We start from the raw sequence: 25,154 nt of genomic DNA on the forward strand, positions 1-25,154 counted from the left end.
TGCTGCTTTCTCCTCTCAGAATAGAAAGTGCCTTCCTCCCCATTATGAAACCCATTCCCAGCCCAGAACAAAGGCTGGAAGTTTCTGGCAACTGCAGATCTCACCACAAGAAAGCAGGGGCCAGCACAATTTATACTGTTTCCTCTCTTGCCATCCATGTGTGGGGCCCCAAAGTGATGACATCGTGGCTCAGATGCTGTAAGGCCAAACTCATAGACCAGAGACTCCCTGGAGACTGAGTAGATGTCTGTGCCAGGTTAGGAGATCCTGGAAGCAGAAATAACAGCAGGATGAAACTGTGAGAAGATGTTGCAGAACTTCCCATTTTACAGACAGGGAACTGAGACAGAGGTGACGACGAAACAATGGAAGAGCCAGATTTTTGAAAGCTTTCAAGTCATCAAAGAAACTGTGAAACAGTCAGTGAGTAACGTGTGCATTGGGAGAGAAGAACAAGGCAGGGTCTTTATTGCTTAAATACAAATGGAGCTCTGAGAGGCTTGAATCTGCTGATCAAAGCAGCTGCAGGAACAGCACCCCAAACACCAGGTCCCTAAATACAGGCGTAAAGGTTACTTCCAGAACTTCAGCTTCCCTCAGTGGAAGTTAAAGGCTTCTGTCTTGCTCAGTAACTCTTTGAGAAAATTCACACTGTGCAATAACTCAAACTGCAGTTTGGCCTGTACAGATGATGCCTAGAGAGGCAGATGTAGAACAGAGGCTGGAGAGAGTGAAAGGAATAAAGCAGGCATTTATTAAAAGGCCTTTAAAGAATACACCTTTGGGCAGTACAAGAGCCTGGCTGTGGCTACACCCAAGATGGACCCTGGGTCATGAGTTCTCACACTTTTATAGGTTTTGGTCCATTTCCATATTGGGGTTCATTGTCCAGTTACAGCTCCAGGTTATGAGGTCCCATCCTTCCAGGTTGCTCTCCTCAATTCCCTGTTGTTTGCACTTTTTGGGGCTGAAGCTGCACCAGTGTCCTTGGTTTTGGGGCTGGAAAATGATTGTTTTGTGTGACTGAGCTGTGAGGGGAGCTTGCTGACACTTTATATGAAGTTCAGAGTAATACACTAAGGCAGTACAGAATCTGGAAAATATGAAATTTAAAACTTAAGGCATCAGAGAGAAAAAGTAAATTGATCCAGTGTTTCAAGGTCTCTGAACAGCACAGACATACCTGCAACACAGCAGCACTTGCAGTCTCAGTTTATCAGGAGTACCATGCTATGAGTATAATCCATGTTTATTCATAAAATTAAGAGAATCACTGAATGTAAATGCAACAGATACATTTGGTAATGTGTCCTTAAAATAGGGAAAGCAGCAGGTAGCCCAGGAGCTCTGTGGTAGGTGAGCAGATGAAGAGTGCTCCCACTGAGCAAAAGGAAGGCAGGTGGAGCTCAGCATCCCTTGATGTGGAGCTTGAGTGTGTCCTGCAAAAAGACATAATTTTCAAAACTCTAGTAACTTTTCCAAAATTACTGATTCCAGCAGTGCCTAAAGTCAAGCTCTTGTCCTTCAACATGAATTGGATAACACAACTTTAAGAAGTTCTAAATTACTAATGCTTAGATTTTAAAAGACCACAATATTGCATAAAATTGAAAAGGAAAGCAAAATATCCTGGGATAGCAATGTACCTCCACTGGTGGTATTCCAAACAGGCATAAATTACATTTCTTGGAAAGATACATTGGCTGTAGAGTTAATGGCAGTCAGCATTCCCTCTGATAATGTGTGGCCAACCCTTCCATTATTCTGTCCAGGGCTGATACTGTCAAATTGAACAATTCCACAAGACATGTCATTTTCATCCTATAAATATTAGCACATTGGTACTTCCCCCAGATCTTCTGGTCCAAGTTCTCTGCAAAACAAGAACAACAGAAAAACAAAAACTCCATCTTCAGCATTCTTGTTTGCCACATCTCCTCAAGTGTTGGTTCACAAATCTATGTAATTACACCACCAGTGCAAAGCCTATCCCTTCCTCCTCTACTGCAGTCTCCACAAGGCAATAAAACAAACCACTCTTGAAAGTCCTCAGAACTGTTTCCTGCACTTCCTAACTTCTGTGACAAGACAGAGAATGATTGTTTCTTCTCTCCACTTCTGACATCACTGCCATTATATCTAAGGATAGCTTCTAAAATTCCATTCTATCACTCTTTTCGATGGAGACAAGATTCCAGTGAACATCAAAGAATGAGAAAATCAGTTTTTTCCTGGACAGTGATGGGGTTTTTTGGAGATGTTTACATTCATAACAATGACCAGGAAGCAAGTCTCCTGTGACCAAGTTTCTGTGATTGCTTTCAGTGATCAAGGCCAGGTGGATGGGGTTTTAAGCAACAGGGTCTAGTAAAAGCTGTCCTTGCCCGTGTCAGAGGGGTGGACTAGACAATTCTTAAAAGTCTCCTCCAACCTAAACTATTCTGTGATTCTGTGACTGTATCTTATTTTATTACTCACAGCCTTTTTGATGACACAGATGTATTTTGTGCAGTGTTTATACTGTACGCTCACAACTTCCATATGCATAACTCACAAGTTGCGTTGCTTAGCTCTGTATTTTACTGCCCTTAGCCAGACAAGGTCTTGCCCCATCACTGAGGCCTCTCTGTGACATTACATTACAATAAAATGATTGAGATCTGAAGCTCAAACCATATGTTCTCCCAGATCAAAATCTTACCACATTGTTCTAGACTGGCAAATGAATACAGCCCTCTACTCTTACAGTAATGGGGAGCAACAGGACAACATCCATAATGCTACAACCAAGTATTTTAGCTAGCACTGCTTCCATAGCACAGCACTCCTGCTTAGGAAAATACAGATCTGTAACTGTTCCCCAGGTGCAAGCCCATACAGACACCATGCTGATAATGAACTGGTAACATTCAGCTTGCACCTGAGTGGTTGAGAAAGCAGAGCAGGTAAGGGGAAATGCTTATAGAGAACCAGAAGCACACATCTTGTGTTGGTGAGTCAGCCTGTAGAGAGACTCAAGACTTCTTTGGTTCACCTGGAATTGAAGTGCCTTCACCCTGTGGGTACAGAGTGCCCATGTATGGGGACAATATCACCCATTCTCCTCTGTCCTTGAGCAGTGCTGGCGTGTCCCTCTCAGGCTGGGCAGCCTGGCTGTGACTCTGGAGTGCTCCCTGCTCCTCCTCTGGGGTTCTGTAACATCAGCTCTGAGGTCAGGTGGGCAGGGCCCCCTCCCAAACATAAGGGATTATAGATAGCTGCTGCAGCAGATGTTTTTCATTGTGCACCTCCCCCTCTGCACCCAGTTCGGGTGGGAGCAGCATGGGGCCCTGTGCTGCCCTGCTACGTGTTTCTGTTATTTGGGGTGAGCTGTGCATTCCTCACATGATTTGAATGTCATGAATGTCATCCCTGGGGGGATCCTTCAAGGAATGGGACACACAACAAGAAATCTGGAGGAGATTCCTACCTATGACAGCAATCAGGCCACAAAACACCTTTCCAAAATTATTAAGGATGTAGAAACAAAAGTCCCATCTTCTTTCAAATGAGAGCCTGATAAAGTTGTGAGTGATTACAGGATTTTATACCTGTGACAGCTAAGGATCAGACACTGACAGACCCAAGAAGGGCTTCACACTGCCTTCTCATCCTTTAACATGGAAATCTGACCCAGACTCCCTTCCTGGCATGCAAATGTGGTACCTTGTGGTACCTTGTATGTGGTACCAAAGTAGAATAATCTCCCAGACTGCTCCACCCCTATCCCCAAAACAATTTGGGTCTGTGTTAAACCCAAGATGCCCAGTTCATGTTTCAGTGTCAGCTCAGAGTTTCCACAGAATATTGTTATGGATATAGAAACACAGGACTGAAAGGACTTCTGGGATGGCTGGAGGCACTGACCTCAGTGGCTGTTCCCCAACTTGCTGCCATGCATTTTAATCCATCACAAATTTCAGGCTGCCAGTGTAATTGGAAATCCTGCAGGTTCTGAAGGGCCAGCAGGACAGGCTAGCATTCCCTGTAAGTTTTAACCTGTAACTAAAGCAAAATATAATTTCCAGATCCATAGCTCAGCTATGACAGGATCAACAAAATCATGAACAGTTAGGAAAAGGGAACTTGAAGGAAAGGGAAGCTTTCATGCCTGCAGGAACAGAACACCCATCTAGAATACAAATAGAAATACAGGAAATCCCATAAGGCTCTGCATCCTGTGCTGTAACTGTGGCCACTGTGCTGGCTACCTCAGAATCTGCCAGGAATCACCTGGAAAGCAACACTAATAAAAATGCATGTCAGAGAAACACTTCCATGTGGTCGTTGGTTAAATCTAGCACTGGGCTGAGGACTGAGCCTTATGGTCCCAGTAGTAAATATACATAGTGGTCAGTATGCCACTTTAAAAGTGACACTTTGAGATTGTAATTTATTTAAAGCAAAATACACTAATTTGTGGGTTGCAAGATGTGTAGAGACACTGCATACAACAATGGCTGAATAGACTGAATAGACTACCTCTACCACTACCACCAGACTACCACCGCTCCTCTGTAACGCCCGGTAAAAATCCCGAAGAGGAACCATCCCCACGGTCTCCACGGACACTCCTCCGGCCCTGCCCAGCTGTGCTTAGCACGGCAGCCTGGGAACGCAGCTGGGTCCCCGGACAGCCGTGCAACCAGCAGAGCCATTCCGCACCGAGCCCCGAGCCCCGCGCCCCTGCAGGCGCTTACCGCGCCGGGGCGGCCCGGTGCCCGGTGAAATCCGTGCCTGGTGCCCAGTGAGCTCCGTGCCGGCTGCGTTCCGTGCCCGGTGCCCCGTGCGTTCCGAGCCCGGTGCCCCGTGCGTTCCGAGCCCGGTGCCCCGTGCGTTCCGTGCCCGGTGCCCCGTGCGTTCCGTCTCTCTCCCGACGAGCGGCGCCGCCCGAGGCCCCCGCACCGGTGGGAGACACCGGCAGTGCCGGGGCGGCCCCGCGAGGGGGCGCGCACTCCGCGCTCTCTGCGTCCGGCGCTGCGCTCCCGCTTCCGGTCGGCGCGGTGTGCGCAGGGTGGGCGGCGGGCGGCCCGGTGCTGTGAGTGACCCCCGGGCCGTGAGTGACCCCGGGGCCGTGAGCATCGCCCGAGCTGCGAGTGACTGCGGGGCCCCGCTGCCGCCCCGGGCCGTGAGCATCGCCCGAGCTGCGAGTGACTGCGGGGCCCTGCTGCCGCGGGGGGCGTCCCGGGGAGCCTCGGCCCGGCTGCTCGGAGAGCGAGGGGAAGCGGAGGCTGGGACGGAGGGGGATCCGACGGCGGCGCACTGCCGTCCCATCCCCTCGGAGTCCTCTTGGGGCTGCCCGGCCCCGCCATTCCGCGTCGGGGCCCGTGCGTTCCTCGGGTGGCGATGCGGGTCAGCAGCGGCAGCGCCGTGTCGTCGTCCCGGCAGGTCCAGGGCACCGGCGGCAGTAGCGCCGTCAGCAAGTGCTCGGCGGCAGCGCGGGGCTACATCCAGGATCGGTTCCTGCGGCTTCTGGCGGGACGGCGGCGGCGGCGAGCGCCCCTTATCCACCGGTGAGAGCGAGTGCTTGGCAGCACCTTGGGCTGCTCCGGCTGCTGGACCCCGGTGCCCGCGGGGCGTGCGAGGGGATCTCGGACTGCGGAGAGCCAGGAGTGACAGCACAAGGGGAGGAATGGCTTTGAGTTGAGAGTAGGTTTAGGTTACATATCGGTAGGGAGATCTTCCCTGTGAGGGTGGCAGGGCCCTGGCTCTCTGGTTGCCCAGAGCAGCTGTGGCTGCTTCATCCCTGGCAGTGCCCAAGGCCAGGGAATTGGACACTGGGGCTTGGAGCAGTCTGGGACAGTCGAAGGTCTGGGACAGTCCCTGCCATGGCAGGGGTGGGATGAGAGCAGCTTAAGGGCCCTTCCACCACAAACCCTCATGCTTGGAGCTGTCAGTTGGGCAAGGCACAGCTTCTCAAACGCGTTTTAAGCAAAGTACACAGAGTGGCAACTTGCAGTGCCCTGCCACGCAGTAGTGTAACCTTGTTAGACTGTTAGTATGTTACATGGCTTCTGGACCAAAACTGAATGGCTTGTCCTGAATAAAATATGGTACCAGACTGGTTCCTAACTCCAGTGTTCAATGCTGCTGAAAACTGTGGTATTTGATAAAATATACTAATAATGTAATTACATCAATAGTTTTCTCATTAACTGCCCAGAATGTTAACATTTCTGTAAGGTATTTGGTGGCTCTGGGAAGCAATATCTTTTGAATCAGTGGTGTCTGACAGGAGAACTTCTCCAGAGCTTTGTAAGACACAAGAATGTTTTGATGTGTGTTTGCAGAGGGCTCTAGGCTGATGACATTGTGGAATTTACATAATTTCAGGAGAATAGTTTAATGCAATCCAAAAGACTGTGAATTGCCAAAGGAGTTTCATTCAGGGGAAAATAAAACAGTGGTGTTCAAGCAGAAGCTTGCAGGCTATGAAGATGTGTGAGGCTCATCAGGAAACCTGCACTGATTTGTCACACAACATTGGCATGCCAAGCTGAATTCACAGGAAGAGTTCTGTATTGTATTTATCAACAATTTTGGGACATCTTATGCTGTGTGGTCTCTGTGAGGTGTGAAGATGATAACATGCTTGTTAAAGGGGTGAAAAGAGCTGGAATATAGCCAGGTGGATCTAGGATGAAACTAACTAAAAGAGAATGCCAAGAAACAAGAGACATCAGTCCATGTCAAACTAGAGAAATGATAAATGCTTTCCAGGAGTTAGTCTGACTTAGTTCCATTTATTAAAAAAAAACCAGAGAATAGGATTCGTTTCCTGACTTTGCTTTTCTTCCTTTTTTGTTCCCTTCTCACTTCATTATCACACACATTCATTTTGTTGTTATGGCATACGGTTTGGGGCAGAAGCTCAGGTAGCGGCCATCTGCATTGCCAGGGAGCATCATCAGTGTCTGGGTTAGTACGTTTTCATTCAGCAAATACTTACTTACACAAAACAGAACAGGTACAGCTGGGGTAGCTGCACATGTTCTCTGGGTTACCTATTGTCTTGGTGGTTAATACATACTCTGGTTGCAGGAGATCTGTATTTATTAGCAAGCTCTAGAGATGACAAAATCATCTCCTAGTGCAGGTCTGTAAACAGGGAATTATTGGGTAAAAGCTTAGAGAAAAAAATAATTTTTTTTTCTTTAAATTGAAGTTGCCAGTGCTGGAGAAATCAGGTTCCTGGACAGTGACTACAACTGAATTTTTTTTTACAGGGGTTATTACATCCGTGCCCGTGCTGTAGATCACTGTGTTCAGGACTTCCTGCTGAAGACACAAAGCCTACCCAGGACACAGGTACATTTTCTCTGAGACTTCTGGCATCTCTCACTAAATGTGTGTAAAGTCTTTCTGGCATCTGGGCAGTGACTCATTAGTGCATCTGTTGGGATCCTTTCCCAGCAGGGCACAGAAATCTGACTGGCAGTACTGTGGCTGTCCATGTGTCGCTTTGGCAGAAGTATCTGGGGGAGGGCAATATCCACACAAAACTCTTCTGCCTCTTGCAGGAGGTTGCCTGATTTTGTCACTCTGCAGATGATATTTAATACTTTTCACACCTAGATGCTCAAGATGCTGCTAGAGTTGTGTATAACTTTTTCTGATACTGTCTCTGCAGATCCTATCTTTAGGTGCTGGCTTTGATTCCTTATACTTCCGTTTGAAGGATATGGGTCTTCTGCATCACACTGTGGTATATGAGGTAGATTTCCCAAATGTGGCATGCCAAAAAGCTACTCTGATCAAAGGACTGAAAGAGTTGTCAGCACTGGTGGGAGACACTGGAGGGAAAGGATTAGGTATGTCATTTATGGAAGTTTTTTTTTGTATGAAGTGTTTAGAAGGAATAAACACAGCTTCAGCCTTCAAAAATCAAGAGATTATAGTAGGGGAACTATGAAATCGTAGATGAAAAGCATATCCATTTTATGAAAAACGTTGAAACAAATAATTTGGGAGATAAGCATCTGGGAGATAGTAAGAAGCCAGGATGGATTTGTCAGGAGCTGATTATATCAAACCAAGGTCAGTTTTTTTCTGTTGCAACTTCTGAAAGGGTATGTCCAGCTTGGAGCATATGGGTCCAAAGCCAGTGGCAAACTGTAGCGTGTCCAGTGGGAGGTTATGAGGATGATGAAGTGATGGAGCAGGTGGTGTAGGAGGGAAGGCTGACAGAGCTGGTTTTGTTCAGCTGTGCGGGGAGGAGTTTGGGAGGGAAGTGAGTCTTACAGCACTCTTCAGCTTACCTATTGGGAGAGATTAGAAAGGACAGAGCTACTCTTTTCTTGGAGTCATAAAGCAAATAGTCAAGGGACAGTTGAAAGTGGCAAAAAATGGAAATTCCAGTGATGTATGGTGAAAGTATCGGGGGGGAGATTGTGCCACATGAGTAGTTAAAAATGGGAACAGAAAGGTAATGGAATCTCCAGCCTAGGGGACCAAAACCACAACAGAGATAGAGCTTGACTGGACAAAGCTTTGAGCAACATGACACAGATAATTGCCACGAGGAAGCGTTTGGGCAAGATGACTTTTAAATGTCCCTTTCACCCTAAATTATACAATGATTTAGGGGTTTGATGGGTAAGAGAGAAGGTTTGACTCTTAAGTGTCTTGACTGTAATAAAACATTAGTTGTTATGTCTCCTGACTTTTTTTTTGCCCTCCAAGGCAGGAGAAAATGAGCCTTGTAAAACTACTGCAGAGTTTTGTGCCAGCTGAGTGCTGAGGGGCAAAAGGAGGAATGTAAAGCATGTGGATCACTAGAGGTTTCTCCTGCATGTGTTTTCCTCCAGCATTTCCAGTAGTGCTCTAGATGATGTGCTATAGAATATGAAATGTCATAAACCTGCAGGAAACATGGGGACTTGCAATAAGATGAGTGAGTGTAGGAGTTTGAAAAAGCACACATATGGTCTGGCAAACATGGAATGAAATGCAGTAGGGGCATATGTAAGCTGCTGTATTTGGATGGCATTGATCAATTTAAATACAGATGGAAGACAGCTATATCCCAGGTCTTAGTGAGTAGCTCTTCTATGAACTTGTTCATTTTGTTCCTGAATCCATTCACATTTTTAATATTGGGAAGGAACTCTGTCCGTACCAAGAATCTTCAGGTACTTAAAGGAAGATCTCAGATAGGTTAACTGTCCTCAGGACAGATACAGTTATTGGGCTGCAGAGACAACGTAGGTGATTTCTAAAGGTACTTTACAGTTTGGCTTTTTAATGATGTGATTTTGACTGAAAAAGTCAACAATAGGCCATAACTTACCATATTCTGATGGGATACAGAAGTATGATACTGCATGCGGATCATAAACTGGAGCTTATTTCTGAGGATAGTGATCTATGAGTCGGGTCCTGGTGTTTGCTGAGAGGTAGCATATGCAGTTTCAGGACTCAGTGCTATTATACAGAAATGAAATCTGTTTAACAAACAAACCAAGCAAGCCTAGGAAACTTGAGAATGGTTTTCTGATTGTGAGGGAAACCACTGACGTTCTATCAAAGCAATGGTGCATTCTTAGCCTAAAGTAAAAGGTGTATAAATGAGAAATGAGAGCCCTTTAGGTTTAATTTTGAATTACAGTGGTTCAAAAATTCTCTTTAAGTAAATATAATAAAGTTTTGTTGTTATAGTAAGTGTAATAATTCTATGAGAAATCTTAGGTAAAATTTACATTAGGAATACAGGAGTTTTAGATCTGCAGTTAATGGATCACGTGGCACTATCCCTTCATGGTCATGTAGTGATGGGGTTTTTCTTGTACATGTTCCAGGGAAATATAGTTGATGGACAAAGCCTTGTGAGTGATTGCCTGTGGGTTTGATTCTCATGTTTGTCTCTTTTGATCGCAGTATTGCAGCAGCACCATAGTGAGGTTTCATCATTTTTGTTTCCCAGGAGCCATTACATTTTCTGGAGATGATTATAAATTACTGGGAGTGGATTTATCAGAGCTGCCTGAGCTGGAGAGAACCGTGGAGGAAGCAGGACTGAACAATGAAATCCCCACCCTCTTCATCGCAGAGGTGGTGCTCACCTACATGGAGAACACCAGGTCAGCTGGGTTCTCCTCTCTGCCCAGGGGTGAAAGGAAAACAAGAAGCTTCTTTCTGAGTGCATCACCTTGGGCTCAGAGACCTGGTCTCTTGAAACTAAAACCTTGGGAAATCTATGGCGTCCCAAATAGCTCCCTACATCATAACTGTGATGGTGTAATTGAGGTCCACATGCCATCCTAAAAGGAAGGGAAAAAGGAAGAAAAATCTCAAATGAACAGTTTTGAGGTTTTTGTTCTTCTCATCCCCTGAATTGTCTGTGCAGGTGGGGAGGAAATGTTCAGCACAGCACTCTCATTAATGTATTGCCACTTGTCAGGATGCCTTAATAGCAGCTTTATGGTGTTGCAGAAGGATACATGGCACCTGTTGTACAATGTGTGGGCCCTCGATTTAATTTCTTACGCACAATCTCCCAACAGGTCAGATGCCTTGATTGAGTGGGCAGCAGAGCATTTCCCTCAGGCGTGCTTCCTGCTGTATGAGCAGGTGCACCCAGAGGACCCCTTTGGACGCGTCATGCAGCAGCATTTCAGGCAGCTGAACACTGCACTGCGCTCCCTGGCACAGTACCCTGACTGCAAGGCTCAGCAGAGGCGCTTCCTGGGCAAGGTGAGTGCCTGCAGCCCTAGGGTGGGGTGTGCACGAGGCATGATTTATCTGAGGATGATTGGGACACTGAGTGATTGCTCAGTTATGGGCTGAAGCAGACAGGGCTGAGGCTAAGCTACTGCCTTCTCTGGTAGCATGACTCATTATTACAAGGTGCTTCCAAATGGCTTACAGCCTGCTGCCTCATATGGGAGTAATGGGTTCCTCTGACACTTTTGATGCGATAAGTTAAATTTTTAACTATACAGATGAGAGATCTGTTTTCACCAGGTTTTGGGAAGGTTTGCTTTAGCTAAAGAGTCTAAGTGGCTCTTGCAGCTGTTTAATTTAGCGTCTTTGTTTTCCTGTGGGAAGTGAGTTTCTGCCCTTCCAGGGGTGATAACTTTGAGGGATTTTTCTTTTAGGGCTGGACTGAGTGCAGTGTCATGGATATGAATGAGTTTTTCACCTGTTGTATTCCAGAAGATGAGCAGCAAAGAGTGCAGACTCTGGAGCCTTTTGATGAGTATGAGGTAACCCTCCATTATTCTGAAGATCAGGGACCTGGCTTTGATGTCATAAGGTATTTGCAAATTCTTATGGTTGCAATTCTGTACAGAGCTGTTGAGGCACAAGTGTTCATGCAGGCAGAATGGACCTTGGATCAGCTTAGTTAACACAGAAGCCATGGGGAGCTCCTGGTGAAGCAGCATGGCAAGAAGGCTCTCCTTGATCTTAGAAAAGCTGCATGTTCTTTCCTTCCTGTGAGCAGTCTCTCAAAGAGACAGGCTTGTCATAGCAAACTACCTGGTAGTATAAAAGAAGTTGGCATGAGTTCAATGGACAATTACTTTAATGAAAGAGAAATCCATTAAGGATTACTGAATACCTAAATATACACCTGATGTGCTGTTCCTGACTGTAGTTGGTTGAGGGCATTCTTGGGGAAAGCAGATGCACTTTTCCTGCTTTCCTCCATTTCCATAGATTACTTTATTGTTTGTCATTGTTGGATACAGGTTACTAATTTCAGATATTTTTTGGTCCGACTTTGTATAGCCATTCCTGCATTAATGATTGAAATTCAACAATGACTCTGTTCTTTGCCATTTTTATATTAACTGCTGGCAAAATTTCCAACTCTTTGAAGTATAGAAGAGAAGTGCAAGATAGTGAGTAACTTTGAACTAAATATCCTGTGGAATACTTACTAGAAGTTTCCCTTTTGATTTTATGGTTTTCTGTTTATAATTCTAGAAATTGAATGACTGTAGTATGAAAACAAAAGACTGTGCTTGAATCTATTTTGCCAACATGCTAGGATCTGCTCTGCTGTATGAATGCAAAAGTGGTGACTGAAAGTGGTGGCAGACTTGCTAAGTGGTTTAGAAATATCTACTGGAATTGTAGGTCAAGGTCATTGCTCATACAGTGGGAAGGTAAAGACTTAGTATTGTTTTCCTTACAAAGGAGGTTAATGTGCATGAATCTGAGCTGGAAATGTGCACAGAGGAGTAAAAGATGTGACAACAGAGAGCTCTACAATTAGCCTTTGAGAGAAAGATTAAGTAAGATCCAAGGTCTGATTGTAAACAAGCTTGGTCAAATTCAGTGAAAAATGTAAAATAGACATCCAGGGTGGAGGGAGACTATTTTTAGAATAATTTTCTTAGGGACTAATAGTGGAGTCTTCCATTTTCAGTATTTACATTAATTTCTGGATGTCTTTTCAAAAGGTGCTTTTTACTTCTATTATGGACTGGGACAACTAAGCTGATACAATGAGTTATTTTTCATGTTTATGCTTGCTAGTCACAATAATTGGCTGAATGTATCCCACCCGACGGGAATGAACACACTCAATTCCCTAATGTCCATAAATGCCACAGTAGACTCTCGTTGCTACTGGCTTCCTGTACATTACTTTTGCTTCTGCCTCAGAATGTTTCTAAGGCCAGACTGAAAATTATGTATTATTTTCCGACACAGAGCATGTTGCAGCTTTTAACATTTGTGATTTCTTATATTCCATGAACTTTAGGAAACTTTAATCCCTCTTGTATAAAGACCTTGCTCTTTTTTTATGGTCAGAACTCAGAGGCATAAGGGGAAACTGATTCCCAAAAGAAAAACTTTCCCATGGAACACATAGTTAAGCTATGGGATGTATGTTGGGCATGTTAAAAGTTTATGTGAGTTCAAAGAGCAGCTGGGTTGGTTCATGGATGAAAAATCCTTCAAGGATTGTTCAATACAAAGACACAGCTTCTTGCTTAGAAGATCCCTGGACTGTAAATTTTTGAAAGTTGGAATTAGAGACGTATTTACCCACCAGTTCTTTCTCTGATGCAGCTTTACCCCTCTGATTCTGACCATTGATGGGAACAGTGCTAGGCTGGGTTGGTGTTTGATTTGGTCGCCCTGGCTGTTCTGAGGTCCGTACTACTGTTTGCTCTAAGATTTTGAAGGGGATTGTTTTTTATTTCGTTCTTCCTTTGTTTGTTTGTTTGTTTTTTACTTTGGGCTTGCTACAGGAGTGGCATCTGAAATGTTCTCATTACTTTGTGTTGGCTGCATCAAAGGGGATGGAACCTTCCTGGACCCCGTTGTCACCCAGCATGGCAGGTACACACCAAGTAGTTTTTACAGTATTCTTTTATCTCATCTAGGCATCTCTGAGAGGTTTTAGGAGACATTGAAATCCTGGATGGGGCAGATGGGAGGCTGCTGTCTGGTAGCTCTCTCCACTTCTCCACAATAGTTCTGCTGTCCAAACGAAGGCCAGGGCTGTGGCCTAATGCTGCTGGTCCTGATCATTCCTGTTCTTTCAGTTTATTGAACCTCTCAGTGTGATCAGCTTGTCATTTGTTCATACATGAGCCCTTCCAGTGCATGGCTGCAATGCCAGCCTACCCTGCTCCTAGTCCTGTTCTCGGGATCTCCCTTTTGAATTTATTCCTGGGTGCCTCCACATACGGCTCTCTGAACTGTTCTCGCCTTCCAGAAGATTGTTCTGTTTTCTTTACTGCCTTGTCCAGCAGACCACTAAGGAACCTGACATGAAGCTGTGCTTTGCTTCCTTATCCCTCGTGGGTGCAATTGTACCTGCCATATTTTTGTTTCCAAAATGCTTTTAAATCCGTGTGTCACTTATTTAGATGGGACAAAAGTGGTAGAGCTGGGGAAGAGCCAAGACCAAGATTGCGTTTTCATGATCAAAATTATTTGGTGGCCGTAGCAGTCCAAGAAATACTTGGTTTTGACTGTTTGCTTCCTTTTTCAGGGTAGAAAGCAGAAGGTTATTTTTAACCTGTTTTATATCACTAGTGTTCACAGTATAGCACCACAAGCTACAAGGAGTTGTAGCTTCAAGAGAAAGTTGAAATCTGTGTTCTAGGGAGCAAGAAAAGCATTGCTGAAAAAGAATAGGGCAGGATGGCATTCCTGAGACCAACAAGGCCACTGAATCCATGTGTTATGTCTCAATTAGATTTGAAGATGTTGGGAAATTGAAGCTAAATGAATGTGGGTGAGATTTAATGTACTGTGTGATTGTCACTGGTCCTTAATTTAAATCCTTGAAGGCTCCTAAACGCATAGTGTCTATCCTTAAATTAAGAAAAAAAAATGTAACATTTGCTTAATAGACTTTATTACAGTGAAGATATTTGATTAATTAGAGACGGCGTTAGGGTCTTTCTGCTGCTGTCTCTGTTATATTCAAAACTAATAGTAAAAGCCTTCGAACTCTAGTGAATTGTCCATGCTTAGATATATTTTACTAGGAATGCAAAAGATATGTCTCTAATATCAGTAAATGCGCCTGGTTATCCTCTCAGATAGACTTGGGTCCCAGTTCAAGCAAGTGCAAGTACTAGATTTGCCAAAGAGATCGTGGTAAATGTATTTTGTGATATGAAAAAACTCCTCAATCTTTAAAAGATCAGTCTGTAAAACGACATTTAAGCCGAAGGAGATGAAATTTCTTACTTCATCAAATCATTTAGTAGGGTCTCATACAAAGCGACAATCAGTATAAGCAATTTTTCTGATTATGCTATACAAAAAATGGACTGCGAGCTGCTCCTCCTCCACTTCATCATCTCTTACAACACAAGAATAAAGACGTCGATTAAAACAAAAAGGACACAGATTCCAAACCAATTAAAGGAAACAATGTGTAGGTGAGCTGGAGTCCTGTGCTTTGAGTTTGCTTTGTGCTAGGGGATATAATATTTAGAGAAAAGTTACTCAGGTAACTGGAAATACTCTCCTATAGTAGGACCACTGGAATTAATAGATTACTTGTCATGCTTCAGAATGTTATTTTAGTGCTTCTGTGAAAGTAGGATCAAAATCTGGCAAGAAACTTTGAAATCAGCTTCCAGATATTTGTCCTTTTTCTGCTGTTCTTTACTGTTCATGTTGCCAAACATTGCCTTAAACAGACATGTCCTCCTTTTGAAGGTACTGCAGTGATTCATATCTTGCTGCTGCAGCAATTTAGGACACTGCACTTGTTTTGGCCAGACTTATGTCCATCCCATGAAAGCAGTCTCAGACCTGCAGGAGCTGAGTGAGCAGAGTAGAAGTTACAGTTGGTACAGCAGTAGTTTTAACCATTATATCCTGATTTTTAGGGCATGTCAGATTATCTGTGTGCACTGTTAACTTGCTTCTCAATGTCTTCTTCTTGAAAAGGTGAATGATAATTTTGAAAAGGTGATATGCTTAATTTAAGATGTAGTCCTTGTTTGTATTTCTGCCTAAGTTCTTTGGTTCTCTTTGGCTTTCAGTTCCTGGTCCTGTTGGGATGGCAGGGAGTGTCCCTGCAGCAGTGTGTGCAAGGCTGTCAGGAATTCCTGGCCCGAGACGTTATGGTCACCACTCTGTTCTTATAAAACCCAACATGATTCTCACCACGGGAGGCTTTGGGGAGGAGGACGGACAACACTGCCGTGTGAGAAATTTCCACGTGCTGAGTAAGCATGCAGGCCACTGGGAAGCTGTCTGTGTCACACAGAATATGCCTGAGAAAAGATGGGGTGAGTTCCCATATCAATGGCAATGCAAGGGGGCTACCTTTGTGCTAAAAGGGAAAGAAAGTCTAGTGAAAATGTGCTGTCATGGCACAGTGATGCTGGCAGTCACAGACACCTGACGGGTCTGGTTGCTAAATGCTCATCCTGCCCTTTGGTCACCACAACCCCATGCAGTGCCCCAGGCTGAGGGCACGATGACTGGAAAGCTGGAAAAGGACCTGGGGGTTCTGTTTGACAGTGGTTGAACAATGAACCCAGGTGGGCAAGAAGGCCAATGGCACCTGGCTGGTCCCAGCCTAGTGTGGCCACAGACCTAGAGCAGTGATTGTCTCTCTCTGCTGGGCACTGCAGAGATACTTTGAGTGCCATGTCCAGTTCTGGGCCTCTAACAGAAAGAGAGACATTGAGGGGCTGGAGTGATAGAATCATAGAAGGGTTGGGGTGGAAGGGACTTTAGAGATCATCTAGCTCCAACCCTCTGCCATGGGCAGGGATACATTCCAGTAGACCAGGTTAATCAGAGCCCCATCCAGCATGGTGTGAAACACTTCCAGACAAATGGCAGCCACTTCTCTGGGCAGCCTGTGCCAGGGCCTCCATACTTTTCACAGAAGAAGAATTTTTCCCAATATCCCATCTAACCCTGCACTCTGGCAATTGGAAGCTGTTCCCCTTTGTCCTGTCACTGCAAGCCCTTTTCCAAAGTCTCTCTCCAGCTCTCTTGGAGTCCCTTTAAGCGCTGGAAAGGATGCTAAGGTCTGCCTGGAGCCTTCGCTTCTCCAGGCTGAACAGCCCAGACTCTCTCAGCCTGGCTTCAGAACAGAGGGGCTTCAACCCTGTGATCAAGCTAGTGGACTCTGAATTTTTCCTACAGCTACATGTCTTAATTGTGCTGGGGTCACCAGACCTGGATGCAGAACTCCCGGTGGGGTCTCAGAAATGCAGCACAGGGCTTGAGAATCATCCCCCTCAACCTGCTGGCCACATGTTTGATGCAGCTTGGAACATGTTTGACGTTCTGTGCTGTGAGCACATCCTGCCAAGTCATACTGAGCATTTTGTCCACAAACACCCCCAAGTCCTTCTCCCCAGAGCTGCTTTTGATGCATTCTCTGACCAGTCTGTATTTGTGCTGGGATTGCCCCAGCCCAGGTGCAGGACCTTGCCCTTGGTCCTGCTGAATCCCATATGAGGCTGGCACAGTCCCACTTCTGCCCAGTTCCCTCTGGATTGCCACTCCCTTTCCCTCCAGCGCATGACTGCACCACACAGCTCCTTGTCATTGGCAAATGTGCTGGGGCACGCTCGGTGCCACTGTCCATGTTACCAACAAAGATGTTAAATAGTGCTGGTCTCTATGGAGACCTGAAGAACAGCACTCATCACTGGTCTCAACATGGACACTGAGCCGGTGACTGTGGCTCTTGGAGAGAGACCATCCAGCCAATTCCTAATCCACATAATGGTCCATCTGTCAAATCCAGGTCTCTCCAGTTTAGACACTGGGTGCTGGGCAGGACAGTGTCAAATGCTTTGTACAAGTCCAGGTAGATGACATCTGTTGCTCTTCCCTCATCCACCACTGCTGTAAGGTCATTGTAGTAGTGCCCAAGGGAACTGGGTGGGCCGGGAGCTCAGCCTGAACTGAAGTGAAGGAGGCTGATGGGGAAGCTTCTCACTCTTTACCACTACCTGAAAGGAGGGTGTAAACGGTGGGGGGTGGGGGGAGGTTGGCCTCTTCTCCCAGGAGACAAGGGACAGGACAAGAGGAAATGGCTTCAAGCTGTGCCAGGGGAGGTTTAGGTTGGATATTGAGAAAAATGTCTCTAAGAAAAGGGTCATCCATGTCTGGCATAGGCTACCCAGGGTGGTGGTGAAGTCCATATCCCTGGAAGGATTTAAAAGCCATGTGAAAGGGGCTCTTGGGGACATGGTTTCGTTTTGTCCTTGAGAGTGCTGGAGGAATGGTTGGACTTGATAATCTTTAAGGGTCTTTTCCAACTTAAATGATTATAAATTTCATGGGAAAATCACCTGTGTGAAGCATGATGTTTTGTATCTCCACAGGTGAGAGGTTGTACCATACTGTGTCTTGTCTCTCAGACACTCTGGCTCTCGTGGTAGGAGGACGAACATCCCCATCGAGCACAGGCTTGGGAATGTTGTGGCTGAAGTTCCCCGAAACCTGTGATGCTTCAGGCCCAGATGATGTTGCAGTGGAGCTTGTAAGTCTGCAGCCTGCTGTTGAAGCAGCAGCTTTGCGTTGGAGACACAGCACAACTGAAATTACATTCAAAGGTAAAAAGCCTGGAAAGAGTGGAAATGGCTGTAGGTATGCAGGATCTTGCACTTGACCTTGTTGAACTTCATGAAGTTCATATTGACCATTCCTCAACCCTGGCAGTAGTAAAGAAATTAGGAGGCTTTGAGATCTCTTCTTGACACTTGAAATACTGGTATTTTTTTATTTTGTTATCTACATGATCCCTGGTGGCAAGTAGGATTGAAATCTACTGTAATCCATTCTGGAAGACTGATTGTTTGAGATCATCTATGGCTGAAGTTATTCATGCTTGATCATGGCAGAAATAAGTTTTGCTGTCTCTGAAGGATATTTTTTGGGGAACAGGATCCCTAGCTCTTTATCCCAAAGTCCTTCAGAAGAGATGTTACTTTTCCAGTAGTAATTGACAAACAGTCAGTAGTTGTGAACAGCTCTAGAATCAAGTCCTGCAACAGCAAATTGAAGGTTGGTCTATTAAAAGATCCTGGTTGTAAGGGGCAAAAACTTAAGCAGTGGCATTCAGGAGCTGAAAGCTGTCCTTTCCTAAGGTGTCCCATTCCTGCAGCTGGCAGGGAACTCTCCAGGGGGAGCAGAGGGGAATTGTTAAGCAGTTGTTAGTCTAGTCTGGAGCACACTTTCCATTTGTGGAGCAGTGTTTAATTAACACTGTAGCATTCAGCCTTCTAGTCAGAATTTTATATCAAAAAAGCAAATGCCAAATGGGTAAATAAAATTTTATTAATAATACATTGGGTTTTGTCTTTGTCAGACTGTATTGTTTCATCTTACTTTTGCCTTGATATTGCTTTGTAGATGAAGAAAGTGACCAACACTTACCCATGCTATCTGCACAGTCCATTCTGAAACAGTGAAAGACAGGGCATAGTGCAGTAAATGCATGCCCTTGACATCTACCCAAAGTATTATTGCACCCTTTTTGTCAGCTTCCCTTCTATGCAAACGGAAATTTTTGCTGTTGTGTCATACCAGATTCTAAGTTGTTACCTCCTGGCTGCCTGTTTCCCTAGGTGAGCAGTACCTGTTTGTGTATGGTGGCCGTTCTGCTCTGGAGCCTGTGCTTGGGGACTGGCATTTCCTGCACACTCCAGAACTCTCCTACGCTGTGGTAAGAATACACTCGGTGGTGATCAGAGTTAGACCTGACTTCTGAACATCCAGCATTTTAGTCAAATACAATCTCTACAGAAGAGGGGAGGTTGGAAGGGACATCTAGAAGTCATCCAGTCCAGCACTCTTGCTTGAAACCGGTCTAACTAGAGCAGGTTGCTCAGTGTATTGTCCAGGTAGGATTATCTCCATAGATGGAGACTCCACAATCTATTTGGGCAACCTATTCCAGTGCTTGGCCACCCTGATAGAACAATATGAGGGGGTTTTATGTGTAAGTCTATTTTTTTTCTGTGTCACCTTGTGCCCATGGCCTCTTGCCCTTTTGCTGGATGCTACTGAGAACATAGTGTCTGTGTCTTCTTTCACCTCTCCCATCCTGGACTTATCTAGCAGTGGGCTGGACATTTTTGTGGAAGGATACTGATAGAGACAGTATAAAAAGCTTTGCTGCAATCAAAACCACTTCCACAACATCTGCTGGTTTGCCTCAATCAACTAGATTGCTGAATGTGTCATAAAAGGAAATTGAGTGGAAGAGGACTTACTCCCTTGTTTATGTACTGACCACCAGCCTATGTAACTCCAAATACAAAACTCTTTGAGCCCAGCCTTGTATGTAGCACAATTGTAGGGTGAGAGATGCATAATTGCAAGAACTCACAAGCTAAGCATGAGTAAGCAATATCCCACTTTGTGGAAGGCCTACACTGTGTCTTCAGATATGTAACCAGGAGTGTTAATCTGGTAGACACATGAATTGCTTCTTTTATTTTCTACAGTGTTCTTAATCTCAGCAGAACTCCTGTAGAATACCCAAAGCTGACAGCTGAAAAGGAGCTGGGCAGGGAGTGAAACAGCTGTACAGAAATATGCAGCAAGAGTGACTAGGCCACATACCTCACAGGGGAAGGTTTTTAAGGTCTTCTAGCTATTGAATCTGGAGAAGATTCAAGATATAAATAAATTTCTAAAATACTGCTGCAGAGAAGAAAAAAAATTCTTCTCCATTTTTACTTTGTGCAGTACAGGAAATCAGATGGACACTAAGGAAAGCTATTGATTGTGAAGCTAGCTGAGTCTGCAATAGACTGTCTAAAGAGATGAGAAATTGTTGTCACTGCAGACTTTTGGAAACTCTTGTATAAACATCCATCCATCCATCCAGATGATAACATAGAGTTTCATTTGTTGTAGGGAAAAGGTATGTTCCAAGTGGCCTCCAAATTTTTCTACATCACTTATTTGTTGTGATATTCCTTTAATGCCTGATCTTACATTTTCTTTCTGGATTTTAGTCCTGCAGTTGAGCCTTTTGACCCGCTCTGTGGTTTGAGCAACTGATCACCTACTTTGCTGGTCACTGCATTAGTCCATGTGTTTCTAAGCAAACTTGTAGTTCCCAGGTGAATGTCTTGAGCAGAAAGCAGCCTGCAAGAATGCAGATAAAGTTACCTCTAATAAATGTGTGAAAATAAAGCCTCTAAAGACTGATTATATTAAATGTACTGAGGACCAGAGACAGTGTAAATGGAAGCACAGAGCAGTTCCTAGAGAAACATGTGGAGAAGGTTGGGTGTCAAAAATTTCAAGTACACAAGAAAAGACATTTAAAAGCCTGGCTATTAAGCAGACACTTAGCTTGGCCAACTTCAGCCGTGGTCTTGTGTTTTTTCAGATTGCTGTTGAGGGTCCAGTCCCAGAAAGCCGCCACTCTCACAGTGCCTGCAGCTGGGAAGGAGGTGTGCTGATTGCAGGAGGTCTGGGAGCAGCTGAGCAGCCCTTGGGTTCAGTTTTCCTGCTGAGGGAGCTTGAACATGGCTTTCAGTGGCAGACTATAGAGACACACCCTCCTCTTGTCCCAAGGTAAGCAGAAGGCATTCATAGCATCATAAAATAGTTTGATTTGAAAGGGACCTCTTAAAGGACAAGTGGTGCAACCTCCCTGCAGTGAGTTAGGGGCATCTTCAACTAGACAGGTTGCTTAGAGCATTCAGCAGAGAATCTTCATCCTGTCTCTACCAGCATCCCTTGCTAATGGAGTTCAATCTCATTTTGAACTCACAGGTATTCACATACTGCACATGTGCATGAAGGAAAGCTTCTGCTCGTTGGTGGAGTGTGGTTTCATGCACCCTCTGTGCCAGGTGTCACTGTCATCGACTTAATGACTGGTGTCTGCTTGAACTATGGGATTAATGTGGTAAGTACTGAAATTTTTCTTTCAGGGTAAGCAGTGTCCTGTGAAGGAACATAGTAACTTTATGGAGAGGTAGGGTCTAATTCCCAAGTGTTGTTACCCAGCACAAAGAACGTACAGAGTTAAAGGGAGGGAGAGGTGGAATGTGCAGAAGCCTGGAACATGGAACTGCTCTTTTTCAGACAAGGGGCAGCAGAACTGAAATGGGCACAAGCATAGTCACTTCAGGATGTCTGTGGAGGAAGGGAACAGATAAACCAGAGGCTAAGTTAGTGTTTATGAAGGTCTGTAATACAATTTCATTGAGAACTTCTTCTTGGAAACTGCAGTGTGCTCTAGCTGGTGCCTGAAATACGAGAAAAAAAACAGGACAGAAATATTGGAAACTCAACTGGAACATAAAAGCTTCCTGTAACGATGATTGGGTCCTGAACAGATTGCTCAGTGAGGTTGTCATATTTCCATTATTGAAGGTATTTGAAACCAGACTGGGCAAGCTACTGAAAAGCCTGCTTGAGTTGAGCCTGCTTTGAGCAGGGTGGTTGGACTGGATGATGCTTGGAGGACCCTTCCAACTTTTACTATTTGGTGACTTTTTTCTATGAATCACTGAAGAGCAGACATACAGGCGGTGTCACACAGCAGATTTTGGCATACTCTGGCCAAAACTTGGTCTACATCTCTGAGTAGCTCTCATCTCAGATAATACTGCCTTGAGTAAAAGAAAGACATGGATCTGTTGGATGAAATCCATAGAAGGGCCACAAAGATCAGCAGAGAGCTGGAGCTAATCTCCTGAGAGGATGCACTGAGAGAGTTGCGGTTGTTCAGCCTTGAGAGAGAGAGAGAGGGCTGTGGGGGGAGCCCCTCCCAGTACTTAAAGCGGGGCTTGTAAGAATGATGGGGACAGACTTTTTAGCAGGGCCTGTGGTGATAAGACAAGGGTAGTGGTTTTCATCTTAAAGACAGTAGCTTCAAACTAGGTATATGAATGAAATTTTTTATGAGGAGTATGGCAAGGTGCTGACAAAGGCTGCCCAGAAAAGCTTTAGCTGCTCATTCCTGGAAGAGTTTGAGGCCAGGTTAGATTGGGCTTGGAGCAAGCTGGTCTAGTGGAAGCTGTCCCTGCCCGGTGCAGGGGGGTGGAGCGAGGTGGCATTTTTTAAGGTAATTCCATCCCAAACCATTCTGTGATTCTCTAAGAACATTTCTTTTGCTTGACAAGTTTTTCTTTATTTATGTAAAGAAACAACTTTCTTTTGATAACTGTAAATATGGAACCTGTCGTTGGTGAAACTGGAATTGGGATGAATCTGTTTTTTATAGTGAACAGCATGTGTGCATCCAGTTGACCTTGCAGCATTTTGCTGAGGGTATAAAATCATGAAACATGCTTAACTGTAGCTTAGTTTTCAATTATTGTCTGTAGCAGCAGTTATAAGTGGCCTCATATCCTTTAGATAAAATAGACTGCTCTTTTTGGACAGCCATGAGGATAGGTACAGTGATAGTAAAGTTGTATCTAAAAGAATGTAACTTTTTTTGTTCACACTGAATAAGTGGATGCAGATGGATTATTGGTGTCTTCCTTTGCTTATGAGCTGTTTGCTTTGACTAAGGTAAAACTCTCTAGACTTTTGAACCTGCCAGCTACATATCTCTGGAACTCTTTGCCACAGGCCATGGATGGCAGAGATATACATTGAATCAAAAACTGACTGGCTGCCTTCTTGGGAGGAAAAGCATTAAGATTCAGGGAGTATAAAGACATTTTCTCTCATTAAAAAAATCACTGAACTGCAAGTTGGTTGGTGGGTGGGTATCATGGAGGAGTACACTTCAGGGGTTACTTGTTCCTGTATTCTCTAGCTATCTGTTCTTGCCCACATTCAGAGGTGGTACAGTGAACCACATGAAGTCTTGTATGTTCAAAATCTCCTTTCCTTTTTCAGGAGCACCTGGAGTGGCCACTAATGCTACATAATCATAGCAGTGTCTTTCTGCCAAATGAAAAGGAGCTGTTGATTATTGGTGGTGGTGGAAACTGCTTCTCCTTTGGGACACACTTGAACCAAGAGCCTGTCTTGCTGAGCCTCAGCAGCATCCTGACCAGTCACTGAGTGGGACTAAGCAGGGCTGAACGTTGCTGCTGCACTCTGGGGAGACACCTATTCACTCTAGGTCCAAAAGCAGCACAATATTTACACAAGGCTTTGTATCCAGAATGCATTTGTGAAGGTGGGCTCAGGAGGGACAATTACAGTGAGGGATTGACGCCTCACTGGCTGTTGCATTTTTACAGCTCTTTGTGTTGCTGTAAAGTACCTCAAAAGCAGCTGGCAGCAGTCGTCCTTAGAGGTGAAGAACAGTGTGGTTTGGTTGGAAGGCACTGTAAAGATCACCCTGTTCTCCCTCCCTGCCATGGGTAGGGAAACCTTCCACGACCAGGTTACTCCAAGCCACATCCCTGGCTTGGACACTTTCATAGATGGGGCAGCAACAGCTTTTTGGGGCAACCTGTGCCAGGGCCTCACCAGCCTCACAGGGAAGAATGTCTTCCCAATATCCAATCTAAACCTACTCTATCTCAGTTAGAAGCTGTTCTCCCTTGTCCAGTCACTCCAGGCCCTTGTAAATAGTCTGTCTCCATCCTTCTTGGCCCCCTGCAAGGCCACAATTAGGTCACTTCAAAGCTTCTCATCTCCAGGCTGAACAATCCCAATTCTCTCAGCCTTTCCTCATAGCATAGAGGTGCTCCATTCTTTTGGTCATATTGGGGTCTCCTCTGGTCTCTCTCCAGCAGCTTCACGTCTTTCCTGTGCTGGGACCCCAGAGCTGCCCACAGGACTGCAGGTGGGATCTTAACCAGAGCAGGGCAGAAGTGAAGAATCCCCCTCCTCCCCTGCTGCTCACACTGTGGGATCAGCCCAGCTCACAGGGCCAGGGCATGGCCAGCCTTTCATTCACCAGCATCTCCAAGTTCTTGATCTGTTCATCCCCAGCCTGGTTTGATACTGGGGGTTGTCCACATGCAGCACCACCACTTGGTCTTGTTAAACCTCGTGGATTCCCACAAGCCTCTTCTTGAGCTTGTCCAGGTCCCTCCGGATGGCATTTGGTCCTTCAGAATATGGAGCTGCTAGAATGAGTCCAGAGGAGGCCACAGAGCGCTCAAAGGCTGGAGCCTGTCTGTTCTGGAGACAGTCTGAGAGAGCTGGAGGTGTTCAGCCTTGGGAGGAGAAGGTTCCAGGGAGACCTTAGAGCCCCTGACTTCAAGAGAGGTGGAAATAGACTTTGGACAAGGGCCTGGAGGGCCAGGACAAGGGGGAATAGCTTCCCTCTGCCAGGAAGGAATTGGGAATTTGGAAGGAATTGGGAAGGAATTGTTCTCTGTGAGGGTGGTGAGGACCTGCACAGGTTTCCTGGAGAAGCTGTGGCTGCCCTTTGTCTGGAAGCGTCCAAGGCCAGGTTGGATGGGGCTTGGAGCAGCCTGGTCCAGGGGAAGGTGTCTTTGCCCATGGCAAGGTAGTGGTACTTGATCTTTAAGGTCCCTTCCAACCCAAACCAATCTGTGATTTCATGATGAGTGTCTGACTGCACATCAGTTGTTGGGTGCAGAGAAATTGTTAATATTGACTTTGTTTTTCCTCTCTGTTTTCTTTTCTCTCATCCAGTATTTTTGGAATTTGTTTCTATTTATTGAATCATCGCATTTTATCAGTTTCTTTCTCACTTTTTTTTCCTTACTTAATTTCCAGCTGGGGTTAAAGCACAAGACCCTTCTCCAGCT

The 25,154-nt window shown here is 45.2% G+C and overlaps 2 protein-coding genes across 3 annotated transcripts; one reads left to right on the plus strand and one right to left on the minus strand.

Annotated features, from left to right (window-relative positions):
• Positions 1 to 731: 731 nt before the first annotated feature.
• Positions 732 to 6,944, minus strand: LOC140685230 (uncharacterized). Its single transcript, XM_072936730.1, has 5 exons — positions 6,895 to 6,944; positions 4,740 to 5,635; positions 1,647 to 1,873; positions 1,184 to 1,439; positions 732 to 1,093 (listed from the first exon to the last, which is right to left on the minus strand). Exons 1-3 carry the CDS (start codon positions 6,942 to 6,944, stop codon positions 1,722 to 1,724), a joined length of 1,098 nt encoding a protein of 365 aa, XP_072792831.1. The 3' UTR covers positions 732 to 1,093; positions 1,184 to 1,439; positions 1,647 to 1,721.
• On the plus strand, positions 5,386 to 25,081 carry LCMT2 (leucine carboxyl methyltransferase 2). Of its 2 annotated transcripts, none has more exons than XM_012569407.5 (13): positions 5,386 to 5,552; positions 7,266 to 7,347; positions 7,670 to 7,850; positions 9,962 to 10,118; positions 10,542 to 10,731; positions 11,136 to 11,243; positions 13,245 to 13,335; positions 15,507 to 15,755; positions 17,820 to 18,050; positions 19,065 to 19,162; positions 20,843 to 21,030; positions 21,232 to 21,367; positions 23,317 to 25,081. In XM_012569407.5, exons 1-13 carry the CDS (start codon positions 5,386 to 5,388, stop codon positions 23,482 to 23,484), a joined length of 2,046 nt encoding a protein of 681 aa, XP_012424861.5. In that variant the 3' UTR covers positions 23,485 to 25,081. The 2 variants fall into 2 exon arrangements, with proteins under 2 accessions (XP_012424861.5, XP_030140999.4); XM_030285139.4 differs by lacking the exon at positions 23,317 to 25,081 and adding an exon at positions 21,838 to 23,310.
• The last annotated feature ends 73 nt before the right edge of the window (positions 25,082 to 25,154 follow it).

This window comes from Taeniopygia guttata, chromosome 1 (genome assembly GCF_048771995.1).
Source record: "Taeniopygia guttata chromosome 1, bTaeGut7.mat, whole genome shotgun sequence".
Classification (NCBI taxonomy): Eukaryota; Metazoa; Chordata; class Aves; order Passeriformes; family Estrildidae; genus Taeniopygia; species Taeniopygia guttata.

Excerpts from the sequence above, each read along its gene's own strand:
- LCMT2 (XM_012569407.5), top strand. The coding sequence starts at position 5,386 with ATGCGGGTCAGCAGCGGCAGCGCCGTGTCGTCGTCCCGGCAGGTCCAG. Across the intron at positions 11,244-13,244 it reads AGCCTTTTGATGAGTATGAG|GAGTGGCATCTGAAATGTTC; the intron begins GTAACCCTCCAT and ends GGCTTGCTACAG. Across the intron at positions 13,336-15,506 it reads GTTGTCACCCAGCATGGCAG|TTCCTGGTCCTGTTGGGATG; the intron begins GTACACACCAAG and ends TTTGGCTTTCAG.
- LOC140685230 (XM_072936730.1), bottom strand. The coding sequence starts at position 6,944 with ATGCTCCCTGGCAATGCAGATGGCCGCTACCTGAGCTTCTGCCCCAAA. Across the intron at positions 5,636-6,894 it reads CTGAGCTTCTGCCCCAAACC|TCCGAGATCCCCTCGCACGC; the intron begins GTATGCCATAAC and ends GGCTCTCCGCAG. Across the intron at positions 1,874-4,739 it reads CACCGGGCCGCCCCGGCGCG|AGAACTTGGACCAGAAGATC; the intron begins GTAAGCGCCTGC and ends CTTGTTTTGCAG.